The following is a 12,701-nucleotide window of genomic DNA, read 5'->3' on the forward strand; positions in this document are numbered from 1 at the left end:
TTCACAGTGCAGGACCCCTTGGTGGATGTCCACCTGTCGATTTAGACCCACTTCCCAGGGGATCAGGCCTAAGCTTACAGTCAGACATCCTTCTGGCAGCCAGGGAGCCCTTGGGGGATGTCCAACTAAAGGCTTAGGCCCCCAAGGGATCAGGTCTAAACTGTTAGTTGGACATTCTTAGTGCTGCTACAGAGGTGGGAGAGAATCCTGCCACCACCACTGTGCTGGCCAGCCATGAGCCAGCTTCCGGCTGAGTGGCACTCCCCATATGGAAGTGCACTGACCACCAGGGGGCAGCTCCTGCATTTAGCATCTGCCCGCTGGTGGCCAGTGCACATCATAGCAACCGGCCATACTGCCATTCAGTCAATATGTATATTAGCCTTTTATTATTATTATATAGGATGTCCCTATTTCCCCCCTTTTGCCCCCTCTATCCAGTTCTTGCCCCCCATTTCTCTCTGGCCATCACCATACTGTTGTCTGTGTTATGGGTTGTGCATATATTTTCTTTGGGGCCAGGCTGCCTCGCCACCCGGGGTCTTAAGAGCACTTTTTTTTTGTTTGTATTTTTACAAATGAACACAGTGAGGAGTCACGCACCTTTTTTTTTTTGTTTTTAACTTTTTAACATGAGGCACAAAAAAAGATTATCTTTGCGTGCACTATTTTACAGCTACAGGCTGAGGGGAGAATGGCTTCCAGGGAGCAGCCTCAAGGCAGTCATGGCCCTCACCACCTGGAACGGAGGAAGGGGGGGCTGCAAAATGGCCTCGTCCGAGCTCAGACGGACGCCTGCTCCAGGGGCTGCCCTGGACGTTCCCTGAGCCTATGGCCCGAAAGCAGGCTGAGCCCTCAAGGGAACCGTCTGCCCCAAGTCTTCCCTCTTTTCAGGGCTAAAGTCTCACTCTTCGTATTGACCAAGTGTAGCAGCCATTTAAAATCTAAGGGGTGACCCTAGAACCAAACCTCATCTGTGCCATGAATGTGAGGCCTGTCTGCCCAGGGGGTGGGCATGACTTAAACAGCCAAGATGAGGGGAAGAGAATAAAGTATGTGCGACTACAACATATGACGTAATATTTACATTTGAAAACCTGGGCCAGGAAGCTTGGAAAGGCATCGCAGCTGGGAGACCTGCACTTGTCCTTCATTTGCCTGAAGCTGCACCTCCTCTACCTTGCACTCCTTTCCTGCTGCTCACATCCTGAGGCAAACACCCGGCCTCAGCACCAGTCTCTTCGGACGTAGCGCCGCCCCACGCTGAGCCATACCCCCGCCTCTCCGTACGTGGGACCGCCCTGCTCTGAGTCATGCCCCCTTTCCATATGCAAACATGGCGCCACCTTGTACTTAGCCATGCCCCCTGCCTTTCCGTACAGAAAATGGCACCTCCCACCTTGGGCTTAAGCCTCCAGGTGAAGAGCTGCCTCCTGATTCCCGATGTGGGGCCGGATCAGGTCACCGGGCGGCGATGCAGCCTGGCTTCTGAGTCTTCTCCAATCACCGATCGCCAGCAGCCACCTCTTCCCTGCCCAGTTTCTCCGAAATGAAAGAAAAATACCACATGATCTCACTCATTTACGGGTAATAAGACCATTATAAACTGATGAACAAAAATAGATACAGAGGCAGAGCAGCATCAAACAGACTGTCAAACTACAGCGGGAAGGCTGGGGAGGGTTGGGGGGCAGGAAGGGGAGTAGGAGATCAACCGAAGGACTTGTATGCATGCATATAAGTATAAACTAATGGAACAAGACACTGGGGGGTAGGGGAGTCCGGGGGAAGGTCAAGGGTGGGGGGGAGACATATGTAATACTCTTTGTAATACCTTAAGCAATAAAACAAAATTTAAAAAAAAATAAAGATGGTCACTGATGTTTTAAAAAAAAAAAGAAAGGATAAGTCATATGATCTTATCAATATATGTAGAAAAGCATTTGATAAGATACATCCATTTATGATTAAAACACTCAATTAAATAGAAATAGAAGGAAAGTACCTCAACATAATAAAGGCCATATATGACAAACCATCAGCTAATATTATAATCAGTGGCAAAAAACTGAAAGCTTTTCCTCTAAAATCAGGAACAAGAAAAGGATGCCCACTCTCACCACTCTTATTCAACAAAGTTCTGGAAGTCCTAGATAGAGCAATAAGGCAAGAGAAAGAAATAAAAGGCATCCAAATTGGGACTGAAGAAGTAAAAGTGTCACTTTTTGCAGGTGACATGATTCTGTACATGAAAACTCTACAGGCTCCACCAAAAACTATTAGAAACAATAAACAAATACAGTAAATTCACAGAATACAAAATCAATGTACAAAAATCCACTGCTTTCCAATATACTAACAACAAAACTTCAGAAAATAAATAGAAAGATAACAAGATAATATTCCAGTTTGCTTATGAAATGCACATGGCCTGTTATAGCTCTTTACACAGTTAAAACTATTTTGCAAAAAAAAAAAAAAAAATGCTGCTGCTCTACAGATTTGGGTTCTTGATTTCCCTGGAGGATCTGAATGAATACTGCATCCTGGCTTATTAACGGCTGTCTGTGCTAAGGTCCTTTGGGACTCGTGATGGCCTTTTTGAGCATGGGGTGTAGAAGCCTTTCTGGAATTAGAAATGTCTGAGGAAGGAAGACAAAAGTCAAGGTCAGGTGCATGAAATGAGGGGCTTGCGTTTATAGTTACCTTGGGGATTTTTCTCTCTTGCAGGAAAATGTTAATAGAAATTATTTGCAGCATACCTCTACTCATTGGGCAGTTTGTTCCAAATGGTTATTTGTCTCATTCCAGATCTTTAGTGAAATTTTATGTGTAATTACTATGTATTTATATTCCACAATGTGAATAGAACACATGTTTAGTGTTGCATTTTAGACTGACTTCTGTTTTATTAATGAAGCTGTGACACAAAGTCTCCTTTACCTTTTAAAATGTTATTATTTTTAAATTATGATTTATTTTGATTGTGGAATAAATACATGAATGAAAAATCTTCAATAAAATGAAATAAAACAATTCCATTTGCAATTTCAACCAAAAATAAAGTACCTAGGAATAAACTTAACAAAGGATGTGAAAGACCTATATACTGAAAACTATAAAGCATTATTAAAAGAGATTTAAAAAGACACAATAAAATGGAAAAATATCCTGTTTTGATGGATTGGAAGAATCAACATAGTTAAAATGGCCATATTACCCAAAGCAATATACAGTTTTAATGCAACCCTCATCAAAATTCCAATGTCATTAAAAAAAAAAATAGAACAAAAATTCATCTGATTTGTATGGAACCACAAAAGACCCTGAATAGCCAAAGCAATATTGAGAAAAAAAGAATGAAGCCAAAGGTATCACACTACCTGTCTTCAAATTATACTACAGAGCTATGATAATCAAAACAGCATGATATTGGCAGATAACAGACACAGATCCATAGAACAGAATAGAGAGCCCAGATATAAAACCACATGTATATAAGCAGGTAATTTTGACAAAGAAGCCAGAAAGACACAATGCAGTAGAGGTAGTCTCTTCAATAAATGGTGCTGGGAAAATTGGAAAGTCACATGCAAAAGGGTGAAACTAGATTACAATTTGTCCACTTGTGCAAAAATTAATTCAAAATGGATCAAAGACCTTAATATAAGATCTGAAACAATAAATTACATCAAATAAAACATAGGTACTAAACTTATGGACCTTGGTTGTAGAGAACACTTTATGAACTTGACTCCAAAGGCAAGGGAAGTAAAGACAAAAATAGTGAATGGGACTATATCTAACTAAAAAGCTTCTGCACAGCAAAAGACATCTACAAAACAAAGAGTCAGCCAAATGAATGGGAGATGATATTTGCAAACAACAGCTCTGACAAAGGTTTAATATCCAAAACATATAAAAACAAACAAACAAAAACAACCCAATTAAAAAATGGGCAGAGAGGACATGAACAGACACCTCTCCCAAGAAGACATACAAAAAACCAATAGATATATGGAAAGATGTTCAACCTCACTGGCAATTAGGGAAATGCAAATCAAAACTACAATGAGATACCACTTCACACCTTTTAGAGTGGCCATTATCAACAAGACAAGCAATAACAAGGGTTAGATAGGTTGTAGACAAAAGGGATCCCTCATGCACTCCTAGTGGGAATGTAGACTGGGACAATCACTATGGAAAGCAGTCTGGCGATTCCTCAAAAAATTAAGAATAGAGCTACCATATGACCCAGCAATCCCTCTCCTGGGTATATACCCAAAAAACTTGAAATCATGTATTCACAAAGATATATGTGCCCATCTTCATTGCAGCATTATTCACATTAGCCAAGACATGGAGACAACAACCAAAGTGCACCTAGATAGAGGAGTGGATAAAGAAGATATGGTACATATATACACTGGAATACTACTCAGCCATAAGAAAGGATAAAATAGTGTCATTTACAAAATGGATGGACCTTGAGAACATTATGCTAAGTGAAATAAATCAGTCGGAAAGAGCTAAGAACCATATGATCCACTCATATCTATATTTATATACTAGAGGCCCAGGGCACAAAATTCATGCAAGAGGGGGGGTGTCCTTCAGTCCAGACTACACCCTCTCCAATGTGGGAGCCCATCGGGATTGGGCCTAAACGGGCAGTTGGACATCCCTTTCACAATCCAGGACTGTTGGCTCCCAACCGCTCACCTGCCTGCCTGCCTGAATGCCCCTAACCACTTCTGCCTGCCAGCCTGATCACCTCCTAACCACTCCCCTGCCGGCCTGATCACCCCCAACTGCCCTCCCCTGCTAGCCCTGTCACCCCCAAGTGCCCATTCCTGCCGGCCTGGTCGCCCCTAACTGCTCCCCTGCAGGCCTGGTCCCCTCCAACTGCCCTCCCCTGCTGGCCCAGTCACCCCTAACTTCCCTCCCCTGCAGGCCTGGTTGCCCCTAATTGCCCTCCCCTGCAGACCTGATGACCCACAACTGCCCTCCCCTGCCAGCCATCTTGTGGTGGCCATCTTATGTCCACATGGGGGTGGCCATCATGTTTGTTGAAATGATGGTCAATTTGCATATTACCTCTTTATTATATAGAATAAAAGCCAAGTGACTGAAATGACCAGAACAACCTGTCACTATGATGCACACTGTGGCCGGAAAACGGTCCTGATGGGGGCAAGGCCAGCCGGCCAATGTCCCATGACCCCTCCCCCTGGCCGGCCCACCCCCTCTTAGCTCCCCCTACCCTGATCAGGGCGGGCCAGCCGGACCCCACCCGTGCACGAATTCATGCACTGGGCCTCTAGTATGAGATATAAAACTGAAACTCATGGACCCAAACAGCAGTGTAGTAGTTGCCAGAGGAAAGGTGGTGGGTGGTAGAGGGTGAAGGGAGTTTAATATATGGTGATGGAAAATTATTTGACTTTGGGTGGTGGGCACACAGTACAATATATCAATCATTTATCATAGAAATCTACACCTGAAACTTATATGATCCTATTACCCCATTAAATTTAAAAAAAGAAAAGATTAGGAAGTCCCCTTAGGCAAAAGGCTGCAAATATAACAGATCTTGCCCTCTGCATTTATCTTTCAAGGGTAGAGGTTTCTATTTTCAAGAGTTCACATCTACTGATGGAAAATATCCCAACATATTGTGTTAAATGAAAAGAGAAAGTTGTGACACAATATGAATACATGATCACACTTACACTTTTAAAAAGTTATTGCAAATGTATAGAAATGAATGAGAACTACCAACCATGGCTATTTCTAAGAGGGGACTACAATCGGGTGAAAGTGTATGTTTCTATAACTGTATGTGTATGCAAACTTTACATTTTCACTCCATGAATATCTCTACTTGAATTTTTTAAAGAATATATATGGGCTTTAAAAAAAAACTGGATGTTTGGGTGACATTTATTAGCTCTCTGTTTGAGAACTTCTCTTAAGTTTAAATTAAAGGAGTAAATACATATAAAGTACCTACGACAGTGCTTGACATACACTAAGCCTTCAATAACTATGAGCATCCTTACTGCTGTTATTCCCATGATGTAGAATCAATACCTCTTTCATTTGGTTCAGCGGCAGAGAACATGGCCATGAAACCATTCCCAGCAGTGTTGGCGTCGGAAATCATCTGCACCATCATCTTGTTGCCACTGGACACAAGGGCTCCAGGCCGGAACGTGCCACAGAAGCGCCCAATACGCTGGCCATTGCCGTGGCCATTGTACACATCCACGAAGTCATAGCGGCACAGGTTGTCACTCTCGAGGTCTATGAATCGGAAATTGAGAACTACTACTTTTCCCTTGGGAACCTGCCAAGAGAAAGGCCAATTGGAAAACTGTCATGAAAACCAAGTCTGAGGCCTTCACATTCAGCCAATTATTAGTGATCAGATAAACATAACATCCAAGATGATGCTTTTTCTTTCCTCAAACCCAAACGAAGCCAGAAAAGGTACTCCTAATAAAATATAAATATTTATCGACTTTGACAAATTGCACAATTCTCTAGGGTACACAATGTTATTTCTAAAAAATTATCTCAACAAAGCTTTAAATTATTGGACTGGTTTATTAATTGATGCTGTTTCTCAAACATTTGCATATTCAAAACACCAAGGCACCCAGAGATACTTTCAAGGAGACACTTTGAAATGTCACTTCTCACAAATAATACAATGGAACATCTCAATATATAGAACATTTCTAACAACTTAAAACCAAAGGAATTTTCTGGCAATTGTGCAGCTAATTTATAGATAATACTTTGGGTCCTGAAAAATCCAGATCAACTATGTATACTGATTACACTAACTTAGTAATACTGGTAGTTGAATGTTCTCTTTTTAAAGTCACTAAGTTTTGGCTTGTTTTCTAGGTGTTTACCAGGTAACTTTGAAACATGATGTACTGATGAAAAAGATGAGTTTTCACTGCCTCCTGAAACTTTCTTCACCATAATTTCCCCCTTATTATGATACTTCCCTCCTTGTTTCCTGAACAGGAAGGGAAAAAAATGACTGTAAAATCTTTTGGCAGAATTCTTACAAAAGCTCCATTTATTTTCCAGTTCATATCATCTTTCAATTTCTTCATTAAAGTAGTTTAGTCATGAAGTCTCAGTCAGATTTATTTCACCCTTTCAACTGGGTGAGGTTCCCACTGCATAACATAAAAATTTCACTCTGTAAAAACTTACAGATAACATAGGTCAGTGATTATAAAACAACAAAACACAACGCACAAGCACAAGGTTAGTTTACATTCATTTTAGTGAACTACCACAGATTCAAGAGGCATAAGGACATAACATGGCTTTCCCTGTTGGCGAGTTCAGTGCCATGATTTTTTTTTCTATAAAATTAAGTATATCAGTGCTATTTGCCTTTTGTGTCAATCATATACCCACCCCAATGTAGAAACAGTAATGGAGTAGTCACAAAAAGGGGAATATTTTGGCCTTGTCTTGGTTACATTACAGTTATTAGATGCTTATATTTTTTTTCTTTCAATTGTATTTTGTATTGGTTTTAGATGTACAGCATAGTGGTTAGACAATCATATACTTTACATAGTGTTCCCTTGATATTTCCAGTGTCCCAACTGGCCTTATACATATTTACCACAGTATTATTGACCATATATTCCCTATGCTGTACTTTACTTCCCTATGACTATTCTGTAACTGCCATTCTGTACTTCTTAATCCCATCACCTCTTTCACCCAGTCTCTCAACACCCCTCCCTCCCTTCTGTTCTCTCTCTGTGTCTATGAGTTTGTTTCAATTTTGTTTATTTTGTTCTTTACATTCCATTGATCATATGGTATTTGTCTTTCACTGACTGACTTATTTCATTGAGCATAATACACTCTAGGTCTATCCATGCTGTCGCAAATGGTAAGATTTCATTCCTTTTTATGGCTGAGTAATATTCCATTGTACATATGTACCACAGCTTTTCATCCTTATCTATTGGTGGACACTTAAGCTGCTTCCAAATATTGGCTGTTGTAAATTACACTGCTATGAACATAAGGGTGGCATATATCCTTTCAAATTAGTTTTTTCCAATAAATCCCCAGAAGCAGAATCTCTAGGTCATAAGGCAGATCCATTTTTAATGATTTGAGGGAAATTCTCGGAGCTTATGTTAATAGTGTGAATATCAGAAGTTCCAAACCCACAGTCTAAGATACTGATAACAGAAAATGCAATATGCAATATAATTTTTAAATATTCTCACTGAGATATCTGTTATAGAACTTCCTTGTTTTTTGTTTTGTTGCAATCTCTATTTTATCCCATGATCAGAAAATTGTGAAAAAATGTGATACCATCTGTAACCTTAAATATAAGCAAGCTCTCTATGACTCATTGAAAAATTCCCAGCCAAGGAAAACACTTTTAGCTCAATTAATTTAATTTGGATTGTCCTTACATGAATAATAACTATTGGTATGAATGTATTGATAATTTTACAGAGGGTAGTTCAGAGCTATGAGACTCTCCACCCAGAGCTGAGTGTTTATGAAAAGGTATGAGACTGAGCCCTGACCCAGTGGTTAGAGCGTTGGCCCAAGCACCAAAGCATCTTAGGTTCAATTCCCAGTCAAAGGCATGGGTTGCAGGTTTCATCAATACCCTGGTGGGAGCATGTGTGGGAGGCAACCAATCAAGGTTTCTCTCCCTCCTTCCCACCCTCCCTTCCATTATCTTTCAAAATCAATAGGAAAAATATCCTCAGGTGAGGATTAACAAATAAATAAAATAAAATAAAATAATTAGGTATGAGGCCTAAGATTAGAGCCTTGGGGCATCCCTGTAGCACTGGGCCTTCAAGACGAGGTCAAACCACAACAGAAAAAGAGTTAGTAAGTGGAAGGCAACTAGAAGAGTGGTGCCTAGAAGCCAAGTGAAGAGACTGTGTTCAGGGGGAAAGACTGGCCAGCTAAGTCAAGAGGAAGGTGAGGATTGAGAAATGATCGCTGGGATAGCAACCAGAGGTCAACAGTTACTCTGGCGAAGTTGTTTTTGTGAAGCAGTAAGTGAAAGGGTTAAAGAGAATAAAACGGGGCAGAGAAAAACTTACTGTGTTTAGTAAATATCTTGCAGTAAGCTTACAGCCTTGAGCACAGCATAACTCAGATAACAAGAAGACACCTGGCATGGGAGGAACTAAGGATGGACCAGACCCTTAGGTCAGCAGAGCTGCTTGCAGCCAGCAACAATTAATAAAAACCTATCTCTCCCTGCTCTCTTCGCTGATGCCTTTCTCGGTCTCAGCCCACCTGCACCCCAGGTGCCTGGAATAAAATATTTTTTGATACATTATGGCCTCATGTCATAGGTGCGTGACCCCAGCTCACTCGGAACCTTTCATTTGGTGCCAAAACTTGGGAAGGTCTAGTGAGGGGTCCAGTAAGAGTCATTACAGGGTTCCAGCAACCGGGTACTTGGCACTCAGAGAGACAGTGATAATCTAGCTCCTGAGCTCCCCTTGTGTCCAGGGAAGCCCCCCAGCCATGCTCCTGCACAGCTGAACTTCTGCTGAACTTGTGACACTTACTTGGGGCCCCCTAGCCTTCCTCCGGACTGGTCTGGGTCATGCCTGTGACTGGATAGTGGACCTCGTCTTGCCTTGCCTCCTCCTGCATCAGCACCGGGCATAGATTCATAGGTAAGTGGCTTTAGTCTGATTTCCTCCGTCCAGACTATCCTGTCATTTTGGGTTTGGAGCCAGGCTCCCGGCTGATACTGTTCAGCCGGCCCCACGGAAATCCAGCACTGGTCGGGACAAGTCTTCGGGGGGAACCAGGTTCCCTCGCCCACTCTCCTGACGGGGACACCAGTCACAGTGGGAGGGCTCCGTTTTGTGAATGTTAGCGGGAGACGAGGACACCTTTCTCAGCCTTAATATCACGGAAAGCAGACCTTAAGCCACTGCCAGTCACCACGGAAAATTCACAGTTGACCATTCCCCGCACACACCCATGGGCTGTCTACTTAAAAGCCTTCAGACCCTAGAATTCACACAGGACTTCTGGCTTCAGTAAAATGGCACTTTCAATTTCCAAATCCTAACTGACCTTGACAATTACTGCCGCAGGCAGGGCAAGTGGTCTGAGATCCTGTATACCCAGGATCTTTTACACTCAAGGACACATCCTTCTCTCTGTAACAGCTGCTCTCCCTCACAGATTTTTCCTTCTTCACCCTAAGCCCCCAGAGCCGTGGTCGGCAAACTGCGGCTCACAAGCCACATGCGGCTCTTTGGCCCCTTGAATGTGGCTCTTCCTAAGCCTTAGGAGTACCCTAATTAAGTTAATAACAATACCTACCTATATAGTTTAAGTTTAAAAAATTTGGCTCTCAAAAGAAATTTCAGTCGTTGTATTGTTGATATTTGGCTCTGTTGACTAATGAGTTTACCCACCACTGCCCCAGAGAATCTCAAATCTCCCTCCTCCTTCATCACTTTTGATCCCACTGATCATCCCCCAGTTCCCCAGTCCATGGCCCCTCCATCTTAGCAGCCTGAGAGCACATCACTCTACCCAGCAGATCCCACTACCACCACCCCATCTCATACCAGCTCCAGAGCAGTTTTTGGCTCTCTTCCTCCTCCCACTCCAGCACTAGCCTTAAAGTGCCCCCTTCGGGAAATTGCTGGTGCCAAATCTGGCTTCATGCCCAGGAGGGACACACAGATACCCTCCACAATCAGGCCCCTGCCCCCTCAGCCAGAGCGGGTGCTGTCCCTGATATGGACCCACTTAAACCTCTCAGGAAGGGCAAGCAGGTCTCAGGTCTCAAGACCATACTGTTCTCTGCCTAGAAGGATTGAGAAATGCAGGACTGAGAAACACAACCCACAAAGCAGTTAATTATAAAAAAAAATTAGCAAAGGTCACACAGGAAAGAGATGAAAATCTGGCAGTCTTCCTCTCTCGCCTTACACAGGCCATGAGAAAATACACCAATCTTAACCCTACAAACCCAGAGGGGACAAACTTTTAAATATGACCTTTGAGGTCTTTAAAATAGAGACAAGGAGACCCAAATCCAAAAACAAAAGATGAGATCAGGCCAAGGCTGAAGCCCAGACGAAGGTCTTTCAGCTCCTAGCCACCACTCTCATGAACCCCAAATGAAGTGCTAGTCCTCCAATCAAGGATAAGTCAGTGGCTAAGGCTCCTCTGGGCCCATGCCTCAAATGCAACAAGAGAGGACACTGGACCAAGTCCTGCCCAAACCTGAGACCCCCGCCAGGCCCTGCCCAAGGTGCAAGAGGAAAGGCCACTGGAAATCAGACTGTAGTCTGGCCCCTCCAGGTCGGACCTCCGCAAGGCCTCCCTCTGGACCTGGTTTGGAGCTCCCAGACTTCCTGGGACTGGCCACTGAAGAATGAAGACTTACATCACCAGGATAGAGCCTTGGGTAACAATTATGGTGGTAGGTAAGCCGATCTCCTTTTTAATTAACACTGGGGCCACTGCCCTCTCTGAATTTGCTGGGACCCTTAGCCCCTCCTCAGTCTCTATTATGGGTGTTGACAGGTTAGTCTCACAGTCATTAACCACCTCACCTCTACACCGCATCTTATTAAATAACTCCTTATCCATTCTTCTTGCCTGACCAAAATGGTACAGACATCCCCTCATAAAGCCCAGCTGTCCCAAATAACATTCATCTATTTCAGTTTCACTTTCACCCCCACAAAGCCATGCCATTCCTTAGACCAATGATGGTGAAGCTATGACACGTGTGTCAGAGGTGACATGCGAACTTATTTTTTGGTTGATTTTTCTTTGTTAAATGGCATTTAAATATATAAAATAAATATCAAAAATATGTGTTTTACTATGGTTGCAAATATCAAAAATTTCTATATGTGACACGGCACCAGAGTTAAGTTAGGGTTTTTCAAAATGCTGACGCGCCGAGCTCAAAAGGTTCGCCATCACTCTAAGGCTAGCATTCTCACCCCTTTAATGCTCTGAAAACTTCTCTGACTTCAGCACCTTATCATACACACATCCCTACCCAAAGAACAACTTTCTTTACTGAAAAACTATATGCTTACTTAACAGTCTGGCTATCAGAAGCTGAACTCATTATCACCTAAACCTTAGCATAGTATCTCTAAGGAAAAAGACTGCTAGGCCTTTTCCCTCCCCCCACCATTTTCTCCAGCCTTATATACCTATACATATTTTTCCAAAGTCTTTGGAAACTTAAAGCTTTAAAACATTAATATATTAAATGATAAACATTTAAATATTTCAATAAGTTTTAAGTTCACCTAATTTTAGCTTTTATTATAGACTAGAGGCATGGTGCACAAAAATGTGTGCACTCATGGGGGGGGGGCCCTCAGCCCAGCCTGTACCCTCTCGAAGTCTGGGACCTCACGGAGGATGTCCACCTGTTGGCTTAGGCCCACTCCCCGGGGGGATAAGGCCTAAGCTGGAAGTCAGACATCCCTCTGGCAGCCCGGGAGCCCTTGGGGGATGTCCACTTGCCAGCGGGGACCAGGCCTAAGCTGCAGTTGGGCATCCTTAGCGCTGCTGAGGAGGCAGGAGAGGTTCCCATCACCACTGCTGTACTGGCATCCATCAGCCTGGCTTGTGGCTAAGCAGAGCTCCCCCATGTGGGAGCG

At 42.9% G+C, this 12,701-nt stretch overlaps 1 protein-coding gene across 1 annotated transcript in view; it reads right to left on the minus strand.

The window, feature by feature from the left end:
• LOC102761545 (procollagen C-endopeptidase enhancer 2-like) overlaps positions 1 to 12,701 on the minus strand; it is a gene marked incomplete at its 3' end in the record, with an annotated part of 79,609 nt that overhangs the window by 35,993 nt on the left and 30,915 nt on the right. Inside the window, exon 3 of the mRNA XM_006774825.2 lies at positions 6,097 to 6,352. Within this exon, the coding sequence (XP_006774888.2) occupies positions 6,097 to 6,352 (256 nt within the window). The remainder of the gene's footprint in view (positions 1 to 6,096; positions 6,353 to 12,701) is intronic.

Source organism: Myotis davidii, unplaced genomic scaffold (assembly GCF_000327345.1).
Source record: "Myotis davidii unplaced genomic scaffold, ASM32734v1 scaffold1968, whole genome shotgun sequence".
Taxonomy (NCBI): Eukaryota; Metazoa; Chordata; class Mammalia; order Chiroptera; family Vespertilionidae; genus Myotis; species Myotis davidii.